The sequence below is a fragment of the Zootoca vivipara genome, chromosome 1 (genome assembly GCF_963506605.1).
Source record: "Zootoca vivipara chromosome 1, rZooViv1.1, whole genome shotgun sequence".
Classification (NCBI taxonomy): domain Eukaryota; kingdom Metazoa; phylum Chordata; class Lepidosauria; order Squamata; family Lacertidae; genus Zootoca; species Zootoca vivipara.
In genome coordinates, this window is record NC_083276.1 from 57,292,282 (window position 1) to 57,315,681 (window position 23,400).

General features: G+C 40.1%; 1 protein-coding gene across 8 annotated transcripts in view; it reads left to right on the top strand.

Annotated features, from left to right (window-relative positions):
* The window catches only part of SHANK2 (SH3 and multiple ankyrin repeat domains 2), a 361,129-nt gene that overhangs the window by 313,671 nt on the left and 24,058 nt on the right, over positions 1-23,400 (top strand). For all 8 annotated transcript variants that reach the window (XM_035116843.2, XM_035116841.2, XM_035116842.2 and 5 more), the window contains 2 exons: positions 16,296-16,426; positions 22,541-22,652. In XM_035116843.2, the coding sequence (XP_034972734.1) occupies positions 16,296-16,426; positions 22,541-22,652 (243 nt within the window). The remainder of the gene's footprint in view (positions 1-16,295; positions 16,427-22,540; positions 22,653-23,400) is intronic.

Below are 23,400 nucleotides of genomic sequence, written 5' to 3' on the forward strand. Positions count from 1 at the left end.
CAGTCATCTCTTATTAGTTTCTGCCCATTGGTTATAGTATAATTTATTAATCTATAAATATTATCTTTCATGCATTAGAATGAAATCTCATTACTGAAGCACACACCATATTTTCCAGATACCTTTTTAATTTGCACCTCTTCCAGATAAGAGGTATGTAGGTGTTAAGATGTTAGGTGACAGGATTTATAATGCTTTCGAATTAATATTTGGTATTAGTTTCATATACCATTTTCCCCATCCTGTACAATGTCTGATTTGAAGTGTGCCAAGAAATGCAAGCATCTCCTCCCAGTTCCCTTAAACAGACTATACATCTTAGAAAACGTCTTGCATAATCTGAAATTGTCAACTTCTTATGTTGGGCTGTACAGTTGCATACTTTACAACACACTGTATTAATTTCATTTTTCTTACAGTTTGGCTTGATTCAGACCTCACACCAAAGCATGCTTTGCACTAATTGTAGCTTAGAACCCAAACCATTGGTTTGAGCTTCCAAATGTAAAGACAAAGCATGAGTTGGAGCTGCTTGTCTGCTTTTGTTTGCTCCGCTCTCCCAGCATTCATAACTACATCATGTCAGGGCCTTCTTGTGTGGGGCAAATATAACTGCCTAGGTCCAGCGCTCTCAGGGGCCCACACCTTGACACAGCACACATGACTACAGGACAAATAGTGGGCCAGTGGCTAGGTAGAATCTATGCATTCAACCACTCTTTTGTGTCTCCAGGAAATGCAGGCATGGGGGTAGGGGGATGCCTGCATTAAGAGAAAGCTATTTCAAATAAACAATGACAGAAAAGTTGTTATTTTCCCTCTCCCATGTGGGGTAGGGGGGAGTATTGTTATTTTTACCCTACTTACTTTGCGTATCATCCCATGTTGAACTTCAAGAATGTCAGGCAACCACATTCATCTATTTAAACTGCATTTGAGGCTCACAAATCCTGAACTCAACTAATTCAATAATATTTACTTGCGTAAAAGCAAATAACGTTGTGAGTAATCCTACATACATGACATTATATTAAAGGCCTTTACTCTGAAGTTAATAGTGAAAGTTATTACTAGTGTGCACTCTCTGCTCTTTTCTGTTGCTTGGAGTGGGGGTGGAATGGGACAAAATTTCTTACTAAAATCTAGTATGTTGAAACTGTTTTATAAGGCCACATGTTATATTTATAATGTATGAATAATGAAGGTGTGAAAAGAGAATATCAATTCTACATTTTGCTGTTACTAAAGCTATCTTATAGAGTAAGTGGTTAAGGTGTATGTCCTAAAAATGCTTTGTATAGAGTTTTAGATTCAAACTCAGGCACCTGTCTAAAGGCTTTATTTGATGATTATTATTATTTTACATTTGTATCCCACCTTTCCTCCAAGGTAGAGTACATGATTCCTTCCCTTCACAGCAGCCCTGTGACATAGGTTAGGTTGAGAAGCAGTAACTTGCCCAAGTGTCACCCAGTGAGCTTCTTTCCTTTGTGGATATTTGAACCTGAGTCTTCCATATTCTGCTCTGGTACTAACCAATACACTACACTAGCTTTTAGGTGTCTTCCAGATATTTTCCCAGATATCCCATTGTGGTTTCTCTACCTCCTGGTTTAGTTTAATTTCACCTGAATAAAAATGTCATGGAGGTTACCAATGTACTTTACCTTGGATCGTGCACATCCCAGGAAAGACCTCCCATACTAAACCATAATAGCAGAAACCATGGCTTGCAAGACCAGTTCATATCATGGTTTCTTATGTGATTTGCTGGATAATCACAGGCTATGTGTTGTCAATTCAGGCATCACATCATGGTTTGATTTGTGTCTGAATTTGAGCCATCATGTCTGATTCCAGATTTAGATTATTTTATCTTGATGCCATCAATTCATCTTTAGTGGCATTCTTTTCGTAAATGACGGAATTTCTATGTACAAAATATCAGACTCCCCTGAGATAACATTTTAATGTTATACATTTCACATATGGAGAGAATCTGTGTTTTGCGTCTTAAAATGTCATATAAAATAAGAATAATTCGATTGCATTCATTTTTGGCATCTGTAAAAAGCTTGCAAATGTTAAATAAATTAGCCACAAACTGAAAATGGTATCAGTGGTTATTTTTTGTGAGCAAATGTAATTAACAGTCTGACCCGTAACTATTTTAAGATTGATTTATTAAACTTTGTTAACAAATAAAATTTATGTAATAATAAAAGAGGGAAATGGTTCTTTTCATAATGAAATAAGTTGATCTTACATACATTTCAAACAGCACTAACATTTTCCCCCTTGCTTTTCCCATTCATGACTATCCTTTTCTGGAACCAATCTAAGATTAAACACTTGAATTTGTGCTTTTTCAATCTTTGGATTAGTCAATGAAACCATATATGCATATATTCAAGGTTTACTGGGTTATAGATCAGGCTATAAAATCCTTTTTCTTAATTTTAAAATTACATCTTAATGCTAGTCAGCTGTTTAAGAGATGCCGTGTCTAATACACATACACAATGCATTGAAAAACTATCTCAATTTACCTGTCAGTGTAGACCTTAAATTAAAGTATATATAGTCATGGAATAGATCTGTGTTGGGCAGCCCCCCAAAAAAGGTGGGGAGCGCTTTCAAGTGAAGTGAGTTTTCATTTGAAGCTGTCACTTTTATATCTTGCTCTTAAGTACATTGGGTGACAATATTGGGCTGAAATTCAAAATTTCTGCCTTGTTTACCTGTGTGCACCAAGATTTCCCATTTCCACATTTCACAGCAGCCTTCGATGTCTCCCTGAGAAGCCTCTTAGGAAAATTAGATGACTGTCCAGTGCAGTATCTATCATAGTCAAAGGACCACAACTGAAAGCAAAACTCAGCAGCATCTCACATGTTTACAGAAGCACTTCAGTCACATCAGCACAGCCATAATCACTCCAAAGTAACATTATTGTTGTTGGGTTTTTTTTTTTTGCTAATCTTGAAGCCATATTCTGATGATTGAAGTTATTAACATGAAAATGTTTCAGCTGAGTGAAAGATTTCTTAAGTTTCCTTTGCCTTAACGAGAAATAACAACACCCACAAAATCAACACTATTAAACCATCATAAATTTAAAATGTCCGAAGAATGTCATGGATACCAGCAGCCACAGAAAAGTAGTTTTAAGTCCTATTGATTTTAGTCAGTGAGTTGGGTACATGTTTAAAATTGTGGTCCTGAGCACACTTTCATGGGAATAAGCTCAAGAAAACTCTGTGGGATTTGCTTCTAAGGAAACATGCATATGTTTCCTAGTTGAAATCAGTTGGACTTGAAAATGCTTAACTTTGGTGGAAACACGCCACATTATTCCTTTATCACACGCTGTATGCCCTCTTCTCCCCCCCCTGCATACCTTTCTCCCTTTCCCTCCTAAAGCTGTTGAGAGACGACTTATTTCTTCTGCAGTGTACATGCTCGTGTTTATTGCTTTGCATCGGCAATGTCTGCCAAAAAAAAGGCAATAGATAGATAAATATGCATAGAACTTACAGATGACTTTTTAATGTACATTTATGCTCTAATATTTAGGCAGGTACCTTTTGTAAGTTTTAGCTTCTTTCAAACACATATTAGATAACATGGAATAGTTTTCTTTTTAATTGCTCTGAATAAGTAGAAAGCACACTTGAACGGTACTTTGCTTGGGATTTTGCAGTCTTACACTGACATAAGACATGTGGTCTAATGCAGATTCACTCAACACATTTCAGAATATCCATTTTTGCACTGCCGTATGGTAGAATTTATGCGAAGCTTTTTCATCTTGTGAATGGCTCCCAGGCCATGGGTTCGGCAACTCCTAAAGATTCAGGTTGTCAGCTGTGTGTCTTTTGGTGGGGGAAATGAACACGTCCTAGAACCCTTCACAAGTGTTCTACTTTTGTATAGATCTCATAGCATGTGATGTATCGTCCTTTCATTAGTACATTGGGTAGGTGCACTGGAAGAAAGAACAACATGCATGGAAAATAGTGGTTATGGTTCATTTCTGAAGTTAATAACGTGGTTGAAGCCACAGTATGAAGGTGCAATGGACGTTGCACCCAGTTTGACATAACCTATTGTGCATGGCACAGTTTCTATCTGTATCTGTCTTAGGTATTCAGAAATTTTCATCCTATCTAAAGCAGCTTGAACAGTAAGAAGAAGGGGCATGCTGCAAACATGGGCCTAATTGCAGAGGAACAATTCACGGCTCCAAGAACTTTCTCAAGTGTGCTACTATGGCTGTTGCATTGCTAGCTGTATTTAATTGTACCCAAAGAACTTTCCAGTTATCTGGCAACAAAGAAGATCATACCTACTTCTGCAATCCAGCTGTTCATATGGGGGGAAAGGAAAGAATATATAAGGAAAAGAAAGAAATCCAGTAGTGGAGATGAAAAATCTGGTGGGATCTCAAAAGGAAGGACTCTTTGAGAGCAGCACTTCCCAGGGGAGGGATCAGCTGCCAATACAAGTGGCAGGTAAGACTCAACATGGCCATAAAGAGATAACTATTTTCAGTGAATCAATTTAAATATGTTTCTTGTAGCTGAAACCTCTGATTATAGCCTGTGCCCTTTCCATATACTTCCTAGAACTAAGTTGTCCTTGGTGTTTCTCCTGTAGCTTTTATATTATGAATAAATTGTAAATGGTGTCTTACATTTACTGAGAAACTAGAAGCATGATAACCATGTGCAAGGAGCCAGCAGTACGCCAACACCATGATCCTATGGAGTTGGTGTAGTCCTGACTTCTGGAAACATTTGCCAAACATCCTGTCCAAGGCAGCTTAGAATCATAGAGTTGGAAGAGACCACAAGGGCCATCCAGTCCAACCCCCTGCCAAGCAGGAAACACCATCAAAGCATTCTTGACATATGCCTGTCAAGCCTCTGTCAAGCTTATTCCCCAGGGCAGGGAATAGGCAAATTATGAATAGTGAACACAAAAATATGAGGTATATCATGCACATAGAGGTGTCAGAATAATATACCCAGGTATATAACAGAGATGTACTAAATCACAGAAACGAAGGAGGCATCTGATCACAGAGGAGGGGGACTGTGTGAAGTCTAACACTGCCTCTTTGCACACAACACTTTAAAAATCCAGCCGGTTGACAAATAAAATAATGTTATGAGGGAGATGCTGAGAAGAACCCAAACACGCTGTCTGGGATTTTATTTTTTTTAATTCAAAAACAATATTACCATGGAATGAAATTCTAAAAGAGCACCCGGTCCAAAAATTACCAGGCTCTTGGCACAGTCCTCTTGCTTTCCCTTTCCCCGTCTGTTTTCAAATACATCTTTATAGTTGAGAACTCTGGTAGGCATGCCAGAACAAAATGAAACCAGGTAATATTGATTAAACCATAGTATAGGAAGCCACGAAGCCACATACCCTATAACTCACTGTATGTCTAGAAAGAAAACTATTGAGTTAGCAGCGGTTTAAAAATCTATTGTTTGGTTAGGTAGACGTAGTGGTTGGGGTCTGAAGCAGAGTGCAGACATGATGGTGCTGATTTCTTAACCATGGTTGAGAGAGTGGGAGTTGATCATGCACAGATACATTGGGTTGGATACTGGTTTGTGCAGAGCAGAATTGCACAAACTAGCAGGATCAGCCCACCCATGAGGCAAGGTGAGGCATCTGACTCAGGCGGCAGGATCCACATGGACAGCAGATCCCAATGTAGATATTTATTCCTCCCCCATCCTGTTCCTGATGTAGATCTTCATTTACCCCTCTGTCCCTGGTGGGGAGGGGGCAGCCGTGCAAACTGGATGCTCCCACAAGTGGAAGCTGGAACATGAATTTCAATACTGTATTTCCTTTCCTGCTGGAGCCTTCTGTGCTCTCCAAAATCTGCTCCAGAGGATTGGGGGGGGTGTTTCCTCTAGAACAGCATGGATATGGGTATGGAGGGGGAGAGGGGAACTATCAAAAGTTATCTTTCTCCTTTCACCTACGGGAGCCTCTGCTGGAATTGACTTGCTTTTGTGAATAGAAGGAGGCCTTCCATTTGTTGAACAGCAGGTCTTAATCTACCTTAACCCTCTCGTTCCTCTGTCTCCTTTTGTCTCAGGCATTCTTTTTCCTCCCTTTCTCCTTTGAACTTTAATTATGTTTATCATTACATCTGCTTTGGTTTATTTGTTCCTATTTTAAATTCATCTCAGAGTCTTAACATTTTGTCTGTAAATGTATTAACATGTTTTCATATAGTGTCAGTTTATGTGCTGGTTTCCTATAGAAAGACAAATATTTTTGAGAATAATAAATAAATAATCTGCAGTGGTACTAAGCATGGTTAAAAGCTTGACTTCACTAAGCCTTAATCAGGATTTGGAGCAAGGCTTCAATAAGCTGGCAAACCCTGGTAAAGCTGTTGAGCATTAATCATGGTTAGTGTTAGCATTACGGTTAGCTAAGTAAATAACTCCTGCGTGATCTTATTTGCAGCTTACTCCCAGTCTCTTAACCATGAGTAAAAGATCAACAGTATTGCATCTGCACTGGGCATGAATAATTGCTTCATTTTCTTTTCATTATTATTATTTCTACATCTCATTGAGTGTAACCACAAGCTAGTGATTTGTGCCCCTGTAATGAAACCAGATCTGTAGAAGATAAATATTTAGAAGAAGATAAATACATAATATTTATTTTATTTACATGTTGATCCTTGCAGTGCAGTTGTTGTATGCTCCTGGTGAAGAACTAGGCAACAATGCAAGATCAAGGCACCTACGGTAATTCAAGAGAGAAGTTAACTTGATTTTAATATTTCTAGTCACATGGTGCAGAAGCGTAAGCCATTTGATCATTCAGTCCTGCTGGTGAGCAGCACAGTTTCTAGGCACACCAAATTTCCATTGTCTCCATTTTACCAACTGCACTTCTTCCACACCACTAACATAGCAGCTGGTGCCATCATCTTAAGAACTTCAAGTCCTGAATTTTATCAGGCCAACTTGCAGACAGCAAGAAAATGATCTTTCAAGCAGAGCCTGATGCATATAACACAATGATGTCAACCGTTATTCCAAGTTGCCACAGTTGCTCTGCATCAGCTTAAGGTTCTCTGTGCCCCATTATAATATTAAGTAAAGGCTGTAAATCCTAGTTATTAGAAATCCTAGTTATTAGAGATGCTTGAACTCTTTGTTGTGAATGTTGCCTCTTGATTCAGCCCCTTCATTGTTAATGGCTAGTCTAACAACCCATCTTAACCTCTTTGAATGTATTCATGATTCATAAGTATTCGACAACAGTGTCAGAATTTAAGTCCATTGATTGTTTATAAACTGTTTACTCAGTTTGTTATTTGTGTGATTGACCACACATGCCAATCTCTCTGATTGGAAGGCTGAAGTTATTTGCTTAGGAAGACGTTGCAGCAAATAAAATGTTTCTGAGCAATAAGCTTTTTTTTTAAGTTAGGAAACTGGAGTCACCAATAAATGGCAATTGAACCATCAACATAAATAACAAACTATGCCAAAATATTATTTTATTTGTATATCAATGTTCACACATCAGCTGGGGGTGGGATAGGTTATATTTTTCAGATTATTTTATCAGGTCTACTATTTTCCATTTGGTTCTGTTGTAAATGTTCAGACAAAGAGTTTTAAAATATAAAAAATGCCTGGCTTCATATGATCAATGATATCCAATAATAATATCCCTTCTTTAGAATGGGATGGCCAACTTTTGCATTATACGTGGCCACTCAGTTCTCTAGATTCCGTTCTGGGGAGGGGAGTCTATTTTGCTGTCCAATTGGACCTTCTTACAACTAGTCAGAATTCATATTCAGCATGACCTAGGAAAAGCGGTTTCATAGTTACGGTGCATGTGTGCTGGATCATGATTTGGGCTGTTGCATTCAAAATCTGGAGATAGAATCATAGAATTGCACAGCTAACAACGTGAAAGGCTTCTCACACAACCTTTTTAAAAAATAATTTCCTTTTTATATAAAATGTTATTACTGATTAAAATGTAGCGGGGAGTAAGGCAGATAAAATTATTTCCTGGGCCACATCTTGCTTATGGGCCTCAGTTGGCCATCCCTGCTCTAGAGGTTCAGTCAGAATTTTGAAGCAGACATTTGCTCATGTGGTTAAAAACATCCCTTTTTTATATGTGTACCCTAGCAGAGAATTTTGGAAAGTGGATTTTGTGGTCCTACAATCTCTATCTAAGGGATATAGGAATCACTGGTTACAGCTGTCGCTGGGCTGGTGGAGCAAAGGTGGGAATTAAAGTGCAAAAGCAGCAGGTATTACATTTAAATTGTCTCATTAAGTCCCTTTTCAACGTATCCATGCAGTGGAAGATCCACGGCTTGCTTGCTGCTCTGTCCCCACATCCATTTTCATAAGGAACTCATGCATATTATATACAAACAGTTTCATTCTCACTTTCCATAAACATGCAACTGGACAGTCTAAACAAACACAAACAGGTGTGAATACTTTGAATGTGAATACGTTAATTAATAGATGGAGAAATTATTAGGGCTCACAACATAATTAATGTTGAGATTAAAAATTCAGTTATATTGAATCATGAAATGTACAAGGCCCTTTAAATGAATATATGGTTGGAGGGGTTCAGGATTTGGAGTGGTGAGAGAGACCATGGGTTTTCTCTAGGATCCACCCCCAACATCCCTCTCCCACTAAAATAACATGGATGATCTCAAAGGATAAGAAATAATAAGAAACATCGTTACAATCAGACACATACATACACCCATGTCCCTCTGGTGCAAATACACAACTCCAAATTAAGTTCATAAGAGCAGCATGTGGTGTGTGTCAATGAGCAGGAGTGACACCTAACCAAATACAAATTCATTTGGAGATTCTGCAAAGCAGGTGCAAATTACTTAGCACCAACCACACAGAGCAACCAGTTCACCAGGAATGATTAGTAGTAGTTACTCTTGTTTACTAGGTAGACTTAGTGAAAATCATGCTGTTCACACACAAATCTTGCTTAAGATTGGGAAATGTACTTTGAATAATTGATTATTATGATAATTTGAGAGGACATCTCAGATAAATATGAATGGGTAAATTGTCCCAGAGGCAGAAGGCTTACTTTATTTCCCCCCCCCAACCTAGGACATTTTCTCATTCTTCATTAGCCTGCATAATATATAAAAATGCATAAAGTAACTGCTTAGTTAGGAAGTGCATGCAATATATAATCATTTTAAAGTGTTTGGGGATACATTTTCTTAAGAGTAGATGTGAATTTAAATAACATACATGGACAAATGCCCTTATTTAATGCTTGACCTTTCTTTGTAAACTGCATTGTACACGTGTTATATAATTCTTTATAAAAGTACTCAGGCAAGGAGTCAGCAGGGCAAGTGTAAGGGAAATATTTATCTTCAGACAAACAAAAAACATCCTGGTGAACAATGCCATTGTGCATAATTACTTTCAGTTTAATATTAACAGAAAGGAAATGAATGCATACAGAAGACCTAAGAGACATTGTTCACAGGATAAATTTGATTGACTGTCACACAGATTTTGTGGCAATAATTCTGGAAGGAGTTTAGGGGCGAGATGAAACGCCGGACAAAAGAGAAGATAGCAACCAGTGCTTCAAAAGTTGCCACACAAGCCAGTGGTGGAGCACATCTGACACCACAGGAAGCTCAGGTCGCTTGGAAAGTTGACTCAAAGTTCATCACAGAGATTTCTGACTGTGACATCACTACGCATAGGTGAGCTTTTTGCTAGGTTCACAGACATTTACTGTCACAATCACAATAAGGTGTATTGGAAGATGTTCTTTGGGATCCAGTACAGCTGTATGTGTTATGGGTGCAGCACCTTGTGTATTTTATGAAGTGCCACCTGCACTTTTCACTCTCTAAATTTTAGTCTGCCCAACTATTTGCCCAAACACAAACACTCTGGTTTCCCAACTGGCTTCTTTCTGTGTGTTGTCCGATGTATGTAGATTCCTCCATCTGCCTGGCCTCAGATACAGTGGTTGTTGCTCCTCTATTTGATTGCCAGATGTCACTGGGCAGCAAGATGGGGAGGTTCCTGGATCTTCTGGACAGCCCAGGCACCAGAGAGGAAGTTCACCATCCACACCGGCAGAAGAGCAAGAATCCTCGGTGCCAGCTTCTGATGAAGATTCACCAGCCAGAACGACAGAGAGCTGGCCATGGCCATTGTCATCATCTGAAACACACAGCAACCTGGGGGAAGATTTTGAGGGATTTCCAACACCAGAGCGGACTCCGCAGTGTACAATGGACATACAATCTCCTGGGGATCAGTCTCTCAGTAGGACTCCCCAATATGAGAGTGACTCTCCTGTGGAGGGAAATGATGAAATGAACGAAGAGCACCATGGTGTTCAGCCTGTCCCTAGGGATCGGGGTTGGAGAGGGCAGACTCAGCTGTCAGAGGGGGAGAGGTTATTAATGGAAACCAATAGTAGGATTGTACAGCTGCTGGAAAATATCAAGAGAGAGCATGCACAGTCCATGGGTCTCATGTCACAGTCCATGGGCCGGATGGAGCTGCAGCTAGGCATTGTGGCTACATCCACAAGAGCCATCCATAACTACCTGTCTGAGATTTTAGCTTTCCTCAAACAACCAAGGACACAGGTCCTTGAAACACGTATCTCCCAAAGAGCCACCCCTCATGTTGAGTTAACGAGTGCCTCAACGTGGACTGGCGAGGATGCAGTGGCAATGCCCACTGGATACTTACCAAGGGATGAAGGGATTAATGACTCTCAAGAAACACTGCAAGCCACGCTGCCTCGTCGCAGTGGCCGAATGCAGAGAGCCATAGCAGAAAGGGCCTCGTTGCCCATGCCCATGCGCCAAGCAAAGGGGGGAGGGAAGAAAAAATAATTTATCACACTAGTGATAGTATTTTTAAGGTTTTTTTTAATGTGCCTGTCCTTTTAATTCTTAGCCATAAGGCCATGAGTGGCAGAACTTGACCATTTTTACATTTGGCTAACATTGTATTCTGGCTGACTAGATTAGTCTTACATTTTGTAGTTTATATTTGCATTGTTAACAATGTGTGCTACTGGTATTTGAAGAACATTTGCTTCTGTTCTTTCACTTCAGCTTCATGAGAGCATTTTTTTTACACTGTGCCAGACATTCATTGCTTTTCTTACAAATACAAATCATTTCTGGACACAGTTGTTTTTTGAGTTTTCTTTTTCCATTATCCCCCTTTCCCCCTTTCCCTCTGAGCAGGCATTCTGGAGTTTTTGGTAAGTATGTGGGTCTTGGCAATATTCGCCTCAGAAATTGTGTTCGATCAGTCTTTGCCTGGTGTTTCTGGCATGCTGGCCTGAGGTATTGGGATTAGCCTGTAAGTGCCTTTTTTGATAATAATCTTATCCTCTGTGGGTCTGACCAGATTAATCTCTTGCCTATTTTGTGGAAATTACATATCTTGGCTGGGTTGTGTAATAAGCAACATGCCAGGACTATATTGCAGCATTTGTGACTCGTACAAAAACAGTGCCAGCAAACCTATCTAGGCACACGAACGGCACTTTCAAAAGCTCCTTCCTTGTTGAACTGATGGTTTGGCGAGCAACATTGTTATCCCATGGGGAAGTTTGGAGATTTAGAAACAGAGGAAAATAGCAATGCATTTATTGTATGTGAATCACATAAAGAAATACCATAGGAGAAACTGTCCCTAATACTATCACAGATACTTACAGATCAAAGCAATCGCCTTCCTTGTAGCTAGACCTTCTCAGAATTTAAGAGTCATAACACGCTGCTGCACACTGTGCCACAATGTCTAAATAACAGCTTTGCATTGCAGACGATATGAAAATCTCTCCTCTTCCTTTAGGCCACCTCATTTACTGATGCTAAGAGTGGTCCTAGCACACTAGGCAGATAACTAATGCACATTGGTTGGAGAGCATTTTTATTACTGTTGGGACTGCCTCTGTGTGGGTTGGTTAAAAAGCGGGACACAAAAGCATCTAGATGCATGTAAGGAATACAGAGTGGCTTCTGAGTGGTACTCGAGATCATCCTGTTTTCACCACCAAACTGGGTTGTGTGGTTGCCACCACTGTTACAGGCACAGTGTAGGCCCTGCTTCACTTTCCAGTTTCACTTTGGAGCTAAATTCCCTAAAGAGCACATTTGTGAGAGCATATTTATCAAGCCCGTATCTAAATCCAAGTTTGTGGCTGTATCTAAACAGGTTGTGGGCCATCTCTTCCACCTCCTTTTGTTTCAGACGGAAGAAAACCTGAGAGCAAGAAGCATTTTGCTGCAGTACAAACCAGCCATAATATGCTTAGTGAAATATTTGCTTGTGGCTGCTTTTTGCTAAGTGACTGGGCTAATGGTGAAATGCAGCTAGTGTGGGCTAACCCCTCATGCAGGCACAACTTACGGTTCAGGTATCTGTCCTGAGAGACGAGCTGCCATGGGTGTGCTGTCTTGACCACAAACTCAAAATGCACCCGGTCTGTCGGGGGTGACCTTTCACACCTGCATACCACTTGTGCCCCATCTGTGCCTGTTTTATTTCTTGTTTGTTAAACACAATATACCATATTTTTCCGTCTATAAGATGCCCCCATGTATACGACACCCCCTATTTTGGGGGACTCAGATTTAAGAAAATGGGGGGAGATGGCCCAGTGTATAAGATGCCCCCTCATTTTTGACATTATTTTTAAGGGGAAAAACCTAGTCTTGTACTTGGAAAAATACCGTATAAATAGATGCCTTTATAAATAAATAAATTTCAAACTGAAGCATGTAAGAATCATGATGCAAGAATGCACATTCTTACAAAATTACATTTAAAAAACCAACCAAGGGGGATGTGTCACAAGCAAGTATGACCCACAAGTCCAGTCCAATGGATTTTGTTAAGGTTCCAATGTAGCTTTCAAAGTCCTAAAACAAAAACAAGCTGCACAGCTCTTTGAAAATTAGCCTTTTATTAATATGTTTGAAAAGGGAAATACATGGAGTTCCACAAACATCCTGAGATCAGCCTAGATCTACAGTATAATGAAGATGTGTTTATTTGCACTATGTCACTCTAAAAGTGTGATGGAATTGGAGAGGGAGGTATTCAGAATTTGACAAATATACTACAGTTCAAACATAACCATTGTTGGAAAGTCCAGGTTTCCTCCCTAAATTTAATGCATTAAATTTGTTGGGTTTTACTGCATCCCAACTTCAGTACAGTATGTGATTAAAAAAATCAGCACAAAAATCCATTCTTTGCAGTAATATACAAAGCCCCCTCCCCATTCCAACTTGTTTCAGCTATCTGTGATTAGAAGGGGTTGCAATACCTGCCATTTGAGTGGAAAAAGCTGTAGGGCAAGGAGAAATGAGCTGACAATAATAAGATCAACAAAAGATAGAGTTTCCCACTAACCCAATGTGTGGTAGCAATATCAGATTTTGTTAGCGAATACCTGCAAACTGATATTGTAGTCAGATCTAGTGCTTGGATCAGACTTCCAATACTGTCTTGCAAAATAATGGAGGTATGCATGGTTTTTTCTTGTATCTGTCAAAGCCTATTCATTATTTCCCTGTAGTTCTCATTGTCTGGCTAGAAATATGGCTACGTGCGTCTTTTCAGTTACAAAAGTTATGAGTTTTTATGTGGAATATTACACTATTTGCAGACATTGAGTAACAAATACTTCCCATCTTCAAAATCTTTCACTGTTGATCGCAAAAAGTTTGTGGCATCATTTACAGGACTAGAGAGGCATAACAAAAAATCTTCCCTCTTGGTGGTGGATATACCAGCATACCCAAATGTCAAAGATGAAACCTGTATGGCAGGCATCCCCAAACTTCGGCCCTCCAGATGTTTTGGACTACAATTCCCATCTTCCCCAACCACTAGTCCTGTTAGCTCGGGATCATGAGATTTGTAGGCCAAAACATCTGGAGGGCCACAGTTTGGGGAAGTCTGCTGTATGGTTTATGTTTTACTGCAAATTGGAAAGGTTTAGTCATAGTTTGAAATATTAATACTCAGATTTCTGCTAAATTGAGTATAAATCTATCACATTTGAATCCTTTAAAAAGCAGGCAAACAAAAAATAGAATACTGAAAGATATTAATATTTACAAATAATCTATTGCATTGTCCAGTTCCATGATGTTGGCAATAGATCTTGAGCCTTCTCAGTGACTTAAGAATCTGCTTTTCTATGACAATTTTCTTCACAGGTAGAGAAGTTAACTGTGATTCCTATAAACACCATTGCCCTGATCCAGCTACCCCTTGTGGGCACAAGGGCTCTGATGCACGCACAGAACTCACCCAGCCACGGGATCTTCTCCATTCACTTCAGTGGTCGAGGCATCTCTGGTATCACATGGATAGAGATATGCACATAGATCTTTTCCATCCACTGCAGTGACTTGAGAAACCCACACATGCAGGGGCTCCTTGTGCACATTGCAACACACACGGGGCTCTGGTTCAGGAAGCGTCTCTGCATTTAACTAGATGTGCTACAGTAAAAGCCATTTTCCTTTTCCCATACATATCTAATTACAATCTCTTATTTCAACACTCTGCACGGGTGGTATTGCCTGTAGGAAATTGAGGTGACTGTATTGAGTTGGTAACTAATGGGCTAGTTTCTCTTTCTTCCTAAAGCAGTTTGCAATGCAGGTATTTTGTATTATAGAAAAAATCAGTTGGGAAGTATGATGCTTTTAAGACTTCCATTGTCAGATATGAGGGGGGAAATTATATTGGTGGGCAATGGAGTCTCTTCCAATTGTTACATAACTTTTTATGTATGCATATATGCCGAGTATCCAGGGCCCTGTGGTTAGGATGAATATTTTGCTAACTTTGCTATGATATTCTAAATGTTAAAAAAAACACCACTGCATATATATTATCAGACTGCATTCTCTGAACATTGATACTGAAGGTGTGGCAAAGAAAGAATATAGGACTATTTTTTATAGTATACGGTTGGCTCTTATTCCAAGTGTGGAGGATGAATTGATGTGTGATCTTAGATCAGTAAAATGACTCAGTTTCAACCTAAAGGGATGATACCCATTGTAATGCTATAATCCAGTTGTTGCCTAACACTAGATTTGAACATTCCTCTTGCATCTTAAAAGGAAATCACTTGTATCGATTGCTTCTATTTTGGTTTGTATTTGTAATTTGTTGCATCCTGCATTGTGCCTATTGGACCCAAATTTTCCTGTGCTACAAAGGGTAGAGATGAAATTTGTGTGGTTAGCCTCTATAGTACACTTAAAACTTGAGGGCTGATTCTCTCCATGACATTGTCTGTGATGGGCTGCTTTTATTTATCCAGCTCAGATTAGTTTTCCTACCTTTTGTCCATAGCAAAGTGGTCATACTATGACTTTGAGATCACACTTTGATGGTCATCACTCAACACACTCTTTGAACATTTGTGGCAAACAGTAACACCATCTGAGTTTGTGGTCAAAATGTTTCATGACTACTTCCTCATAGGCAAATGCAGGAAAATAGTACTCCAGAGTTTAGAAAGTGGTTTGCTACTAACAACTTGGCCATGAGAATTAGCCCTGAGATATTAATTGCCAGGCTTATAGCAAAGTTTCTAAAGAAGATTTGAAACTTGACTCATTGGACCTAAGTATGATTCATTTAACATTTAGTAGTCCATAGAAAATTAAGTATTTGCATATTTAAGAGACTTTAAAAATTCCTGTTATAGCAGTGCCAGATCGTTTTGTCTAATAGCCTGACATCAGGAATAGGTTACAAAGCAATAGCATAAAGAGCACTTTAAAATACCTATTATTGTCTAAAATTTCATTAGCATTCTAGTGACTACTGTGTGGAATAGTGCTCTACAGGTGTAAAAATTCTAAAGGTTTTCTTTCCATTTCTATATAGATATTTTCCCTTCACATTTTGAAGGTTTGAAGAAGAGGATTGTTTTTCGAGTCACACTAAGTAAACATTAAATGCATGCAGGCTTAAAACTAAAGCATGCATGTTACGCAGCAGCAATAAAAGTGCTCGGCTTGCACGACTTACGATGCTGAAGCATTGCCTTGTTAAATTGCCAAAATCCCCTTTTTATTTGCATCTTTTTTAAAAAAGTTAAACTCTTAATTTCACTTTGCATTATTTAGATTTTCAGTCTTTGGACAAATTGGATTTATTTTAGCAAATATTTCTGTGTTACAGATAAAGTTGATGAAATAGTACCAGTTTCCAAGCCATCAAGAATTCCAGACAATGCAGCCGTGGACTCAAGAGTGGCAACAATTAAACAACGACCTTCCAGCAGATGCTTTCCCTCAGCTACGGATATGAATGTGAGTAATGGCTCTTGTAAATGTACTTAAGAGTTCTGAGATCTTGACTAAATTAAGATCTTTCCAGATTCCTAATAGCAGAGGATAATCCTCCAAGCTTTCCTTTTCTTTTTGCACACTTATCCTTAATTATTCTGACTTGTGCCCATGATCGCCTTCTGGAATAACTCTCCTCACTGTAACGGATTAATATTTCTTTCCTAGGAAAATTTACTTGGAAGTTAGTCCCATTGAAGTCAATGAGAGGCACCTCTATAAGTGTGATATATTAGTGTACTGTAAAATTACACCTTCGTTATACCATATTCTTGAACTGGATCCATTGCAATGGTATATTCAAATGCCCTTTTAATGGCTAGTTTCCAAAGTTGGAAATCAAGATCAAAACCTTCCTCATGATTTATTGTAATTGTGCAATGGGACTATGTCTAGATATGAAATAGATCTAAATATTGAATCAGATCTTGTCCAAGGATCACACATAATGAGCTTATATCTCTTCCTAAATTTGGTCATTGTACAGTGCAGTATGATGTATTTCTTTTCCTTCCCATCAGAAATGCTGCTCAGACCAAGAAATAGGTTCTGTCCAGAATGACAAATTTGCCACCTATTTCACAAATACTGTCATTCATAGAATTTGATATGACTTCAGAAGTTCAAATACCACGACTAGTGTGGATGGCTCTGCCTTGTACAAGTTGTGTGCATCAGCTACTCTTGATTTCCCCCTACCGAGGCAGGAAGAATTAAGGGGAAAACTGACCTGCTGTTAGTTGGATTGCTGTGTGTTCTGGTTGATGATGGACAACATAGAGGAAGTAATGGCCTCAGTTGGATGGAATAATAAATATTCTCCTCCTCAGGGAAGGCATGCCAAAGAAATATGAAACTTCTGGTTGTCTTGCTCAGCTCTGTCTTTGATACTTCTAGCTAATCTAAAGTTTTCCCTTTTCCAGTAAGCTTTTGGGATAGCAGTTTACTTCACTGTATAAGATACAGTTTCTGAACTCTAACTCCTTCAGCCACAATTTGCAGGGCAATAGATGGCATTGCATCCTGTGGCTCCCTGTAACACTTCAGGAACTTCTGATTCTGTGTTTTTCAGGTGCTTGAGGCAGATGTTTACAGAACCTTTATTGATTTAGCTTATTGCAGAAAGGAAAGTGCCAGAGCAGGGACGTCACAATAGGGGGCGAGGGGGCGGGCGCCCTGGGTTCTACTCTGCGGGGGGCAGCACGGCGCCCCCTCCACAGACAGCTGCCGCTACAGCGGTGGCACGACCGCCATCGCGGAGGCCCCAATGTTGCTGGCCTCGGCCCTTGCCTCTTCCTGGTGTGGTGGAGGCTAAGGGTGGGCCAGAGAGCAGCGTCAGCAGTGGTCGCTGACACCCCTCACCGCTCCACCTGAGTAAGAAGAAGCACAAAGCGCGTGGCACTCCGATCCATAGCGCGCTTTGTGCTTCTCCCTACTCAGGTAGAGCTGACACCCCTCACCGCTCCGCCTGAGTAGGAAGAAGCACAAAGCGTGCTATGGATTGGGTTGTCGGCGGCGCCACTCTAGCATCGGGATCCTCGGATCCAGGCGCTGGAGCACCGCCCCCGGCAATATGATCCGTAGTGCGCACGTGCGAGGAACCTGCTCCGTTGTGTGCATGCGTCTTGACGTAGTGACGTTACGTCATGACGTTACGTCACGACGCATGCGTCACGATGGATCGGGTTGCTGCCCCGGGCAGCAGAAAGCCTCGGTACGCGCCTGTGCCAGAGGACAGAAGCATAATCTCTTGAGAATATTTTTGAAGAATTGAGACTGCACTGGAATAGTGTGAGGAGGTATTATATATCAATATGCCAATGACACCTAAGCTTACCTGTCCACATCAACTTCTCTTCCCCAACCCATTGTTTCTAAATTATTCTTTTTAATTTTAAATTTCTTTAGAAAAGTTATAGCCCAGTCTTCAGCCAAAAAGGCTCCTGGAGTGGCTTGCATACAATCAAGATGGTCCCTGTCTGTCAGCTTACAATAAAAAAGAAACAGCACAGAAGGAAAAGCGTCCAGGGGATGAAGGGTGGGAAAATTCAGAGGGCAATTCTTATAGTTTAAATACTAGTTATTATCATGACAAGGCAGGATGGAATCAGTTTAGGGACAGGAGGTGTCTGATAGAGCTGGCCTTTCAGTAAAGCTATGGAATGAACCCCACTTCTTATCTCTCCCACTATTCATTTGCAAAATAATCATTTTCACTTTTATTCTCTATGCTCTACTTATGCATTATAAAATTATTTATGTTATTCAGCAGTCTTGTTCCTCCTCACCTAAAATTCCAGCCGTTTAGCATCTACTTCCTCTGAAGCATTTTGCACTTTTGCAGGGAGTTGGGGAGGGGAGATGGGCTTTCTTCAGATGTGCTGTGTTCTTCTTTCAGGAGGAAAATAGACACTGATACATGTGTTGCTTTTATATGTGTGTTTTGTTGTTGTTGTTTTAAGAAAAGAATTGAGTCTAGGTTCTGGACTGGAGGACAGTGCCAAATCTATCATTAAAATGAAAAAATTGTGAACTCTTGGGTCACACAGTACAGCTGTGGGGGGGCGGGGACAGGAGTACTGTTTTGGGGGGATGGGAGGTGGGCAGGTATGGAGGACTCCCTGGTCCTGAATGGGGTAACTGTGCCCCTGAAGGACCAAGTGCGCAGCCTGGGAGTCATTTGGGACTCACAACTGTCCATGGAGGTGCAGGTAAATTCTGTGTCCAGGGCAGCTGTTTATCAGCTCCATCTGGTACGTAGGCTGAGACCCTACCTGCCTGCAGACTGTCTCGCCAAAGTGGTGCATGTTCTGGTTATCTCGCGTTTGGACTACTGCAATGCACTCTATGTGGGGCTACCTTTGAAGGTGACCCAGAAACTACAACTAATCCAGAATGCGGCAGCTAGACTGGTGACTGGGAGTGGCTGCAGAGACCACATAGCACCAGTCTTGAAAGACCTACACTGGCTTCCAGTACATTTCCGAGCACAATTCAAAATGTTGGTGCTGACCTTTAAAGCCCTAAATGGCCTTGGTCCAGTATACCTGAAGGAGCGTCTCCACCCCCATTGCTCTGCCCGGACACTGAGGTCCAGTGCCAAGGGCCTTCTGGTGGTTCCCTTGCTGCAAGAAGCCAAGTTACAGGGAACCAGGCAGAGGGCCTTCTCGGTAGTGGCACCTGCCCTGTGGAATGCCCTCTCACCAGAGGTCAAAGAGAAAAAACAACTACCAGACTTTTAGAAGACATCTGAAGACAGCCCTGTTTAGGGAAGCTTTTAATGTTTAATAGATTGTTGTATTTTAATATTCTGGGTTTCCCCAGCCATTCTGGGTGGCGTATAAATAATAAATTATTATTATTATTAGTTAGAAACAGATATTGCAAAAATGACAACAGATCTAATTTTTCACTCGGGGGTTATGCTTTGTAAAGTAAGAATCCAAAGGACTGTTTACTGGCAAAGTATAATGTGTGCATCTTGCCCTTTATGAGTAAAAGCATGAACCTGCTAAATTGCTAGGATAATGTTGTTTTTTAATGAACATTAGTGGAGCTCCAAGAGTTTTAGTTTTTATTTTACTTACACTAATCCATATTCTCAGGGTTCTCCTTGTCTGTTCTACCGTGTTTCTCCGAAAATAAGCCATACCCCAAAGATAAGCCATACCCCGAAAATATGCCATACTCTGAAAATAAGCCATACCCCGAAAATAAGCCATAGTGATAGGCAGTTTAACCTTGTAGGTTAAACTGTACCATACTTAATAAAAAAATCAGACATCCCCTGAAAATAAGCCACCGTGTTGTTGTTTTTTGAGGTGTCTTATTTTTGGAGAAACATGGTATATAGCAAGGATGCAAGGACGAAGGAGACAAAATTGCAGAAATTACATTGATGGACTGACATGTAGTAAGATAACCAAAATAACCCTCATCTGGGCCTCATATAGGTGGTTGGATTTTAAAAGAACTCTCTAGTCCTTGCATGCACTCTTTCATCCCATCTGAGGTCAATGTGTTGTGGACTGTTGAGGTCACCTGAGAAGACTAGTGAGGTCTTCTAATAGAAGACGTTATCCTTTCACTGTGTATACCTTAGGTTGTTAACTCTTTATTACTCCCTGTAAAAGAGCAAGGAAAACAAGTTTCTATTTCTGTTCTGTGGTTTCTGAATAAATGTGATTGTATTGTATTGTAGAGTGTTTCCTTTTCCTGCTTATTCTTGGGTGCACTGCTAAACTTCCTTAATCCTGGGAGCTCTGGCTCTTTGCTTGATATCAACACAAGTGGCACATACCAAGGTGCAGACAAGAAACTGGCATGCAGGCCTAGTATGAGAAGAGACCCGACAAGTTTCTGTCCCTCCTGCATTCCTTGGAGGGATGGATTCTGCGGTCTTGCGCTATACTCTTGTCCAACAGTTTGTACCACCTGCCCAGTCCTCTGTGGATATCACCTCAATTCCCATACCTTTCCCTTAAGGAACCATATCTATCAAGGCTTCATGGGGAGTTAACAATATACTTCTGTTTCTTCCTTAAGGGGGAAGAAAGAGATTGTTCATACCAAAGCTGAATACTAGCACATTGTGGCTATAGACCTGTTGATTTCTGGATAGCATGTTATGGCTTACTTGTTTATACTCCTTTTCCTACCTTGAAATGTTTAGGAGAGGCGTGCAGGATAATTGATCTAATAATTGATCTCAGACACAAGTCAGGGTTTTGAATGGTGCCTTACCTGCTCTACATTAATGGCTTCTACTCTCAGTTATTGCTTTGCAATATTCTGGTCACCTATGTGTACGGCAGCATATACCACCATTTGAAGAAGATAACAATCCTTTCCTATAAGTGCTTTTCTTCAAATGGGATGTCTGTTCTTAGACATATTGTAGTCCACAAATTTATTTGGAACCATTAGCCAGATTTTCCTTCATCCCAGTTGTCAGGTTCTGAATAGATCCTTCCCTTACCTATGTTTAACATTGTAGCTACTGCAAGTGACTGGGGGAGGGTCTCTTGCAACTCCTGATGCCACTATGAAAGGTTTTGTGAGCCATCATATGTGGCAGACAGGTATGGACAGCTCTGGAAGAAGATCAGTTGTAAGAAATAAACTTGTGATCCATAGAAATTGCTTTCTCTTTTGCCGGTTGAGTACAAATATAAAGGAACGCTTACCCCCTCCATAGCAAAAGCTCATCGTTCACTAGTTTATCAAACCTTCCTTTTTGTGTTGCCATTTTCCTGTGTAATATAGAAATAATCTGTCCAATTTCCCAAGTATCCATTGAAACAAATATTTTGGATGTCTCAAAATATTGGCCAAATTGTGTAGAGTATAATGTACCGTATTTTTTCTCAAATTGTCACTTACTATTTGAAGTGAATATCAAAGCTATGGCCAAGTTTACATGTTTATTTGAATTGTAGCATGTATTTTGATGTTACCATTCTGCTCCAATAACATATAATCCATCTGCCTAGGCCAGATTACATCATTACTAACCACACTATTCACATCTGCCCCAATCACCAGCATGCAATCTGCACCTCATGACATGGTCAGGAATAGAGATAGAAATACAGTGGTACCTGGAAGAGTTACCTGGAGTTGAGAACCTTGCCCCAGGATGAGAACGGAAATTGTGTGCTGGTGGTGCAGCGGCAGCAAGAGGCCCCATTCGCGAAAGCACACATCTAGTTAAGAACAGTTTCAGGTTAAGAACGGACCTCCGGAATGAATTAAGTACCACTGTAGTGATGATAGATAGATGATAGATAGATAGATAGATAGATAGATAGATAGATAGATAGATAGATAGATAGGCAGGCAGGCAGGCAGGCAGGCATGAAAGTGACAATGAAGACATGGAACCAAGGTATTGTGTGTTGTTGTTGTTTAGTCATTTAGTCGTGTCCGACTCTTCGTGACCCCATGGGCCATAGCACGCCAGGCACTCCTGTCTTGTGTAAACCAGCTATTGTGTAAACCAGGCCTATATGTGAGAATGAAACAGAACTTTAAATTATGGCTTCAGGTACAATTATTTTTTCTTTTTGTTTTTTGTAGTCTATGTATGAGAGACAAGGGATTGCTGTGATGCCACCAACAGTCCCTGGGAGTTCCCAAGGCCCATTTCTGGGTGTACCACGAGGTACCGTGAGAAGACAAAAATCAATAGGTAAAATGAAACTTTCTACAAGCGATGTTTCATTATTTTTAACAATTGCTACAGTGTTTGTTTCAAATGTGTTTGTTCATGGGTTGGTTTTGAGTCTTGATCAAATAGTCATTGCGTGAGAACAAACTGGCCCGTTCACATGCCATATTGAACCATAAAATAAACTGTACTTTAATGTGAGAGAGTAGAACGCTAATGCATGTTTGAGAAAGTGCAGGTATTTTGCTCCTCCCCCTCTCCTCCTGCTGCTGCCGCTTGCCGTGAAACAAGATGTGGTTTTGCTTCTCTCAAGTTCATGGTTTATTTTTATCCAAACAAACCATGAGCAGAAGCCAAGGTTTCTTATTGGCTTACTGCTTAGGCTTTGTTTGGGGAAAACAAATTATGAGTCCGGGTTTAGACAACATGACATACCAGACCATGGCTTGTTTCCTGGAAGCACAGCAGGAACAGTGGAAGAGCAAATCATCTCTGCTTTTTAGAAGCATGCAGCAGCACATCCACATTAAACCATAGCTAATTGTAACTAAGATATAATGTGACATGTGAACCAGGCCTGTGTCCATCGGTAACATTGACTGAATATTACAACTGAAATTTGTGCTCTTTGAAATATACAATTTCTTAAGTAATTCATTGTTTTTAGCTTGTTTATTTCAAATATTTATTTACTGCTTAATATCAGAATTTCTTAATCATACAAAATGCATTTATAAATTACAAAATTAATAAGTAACGAAGTAACCAT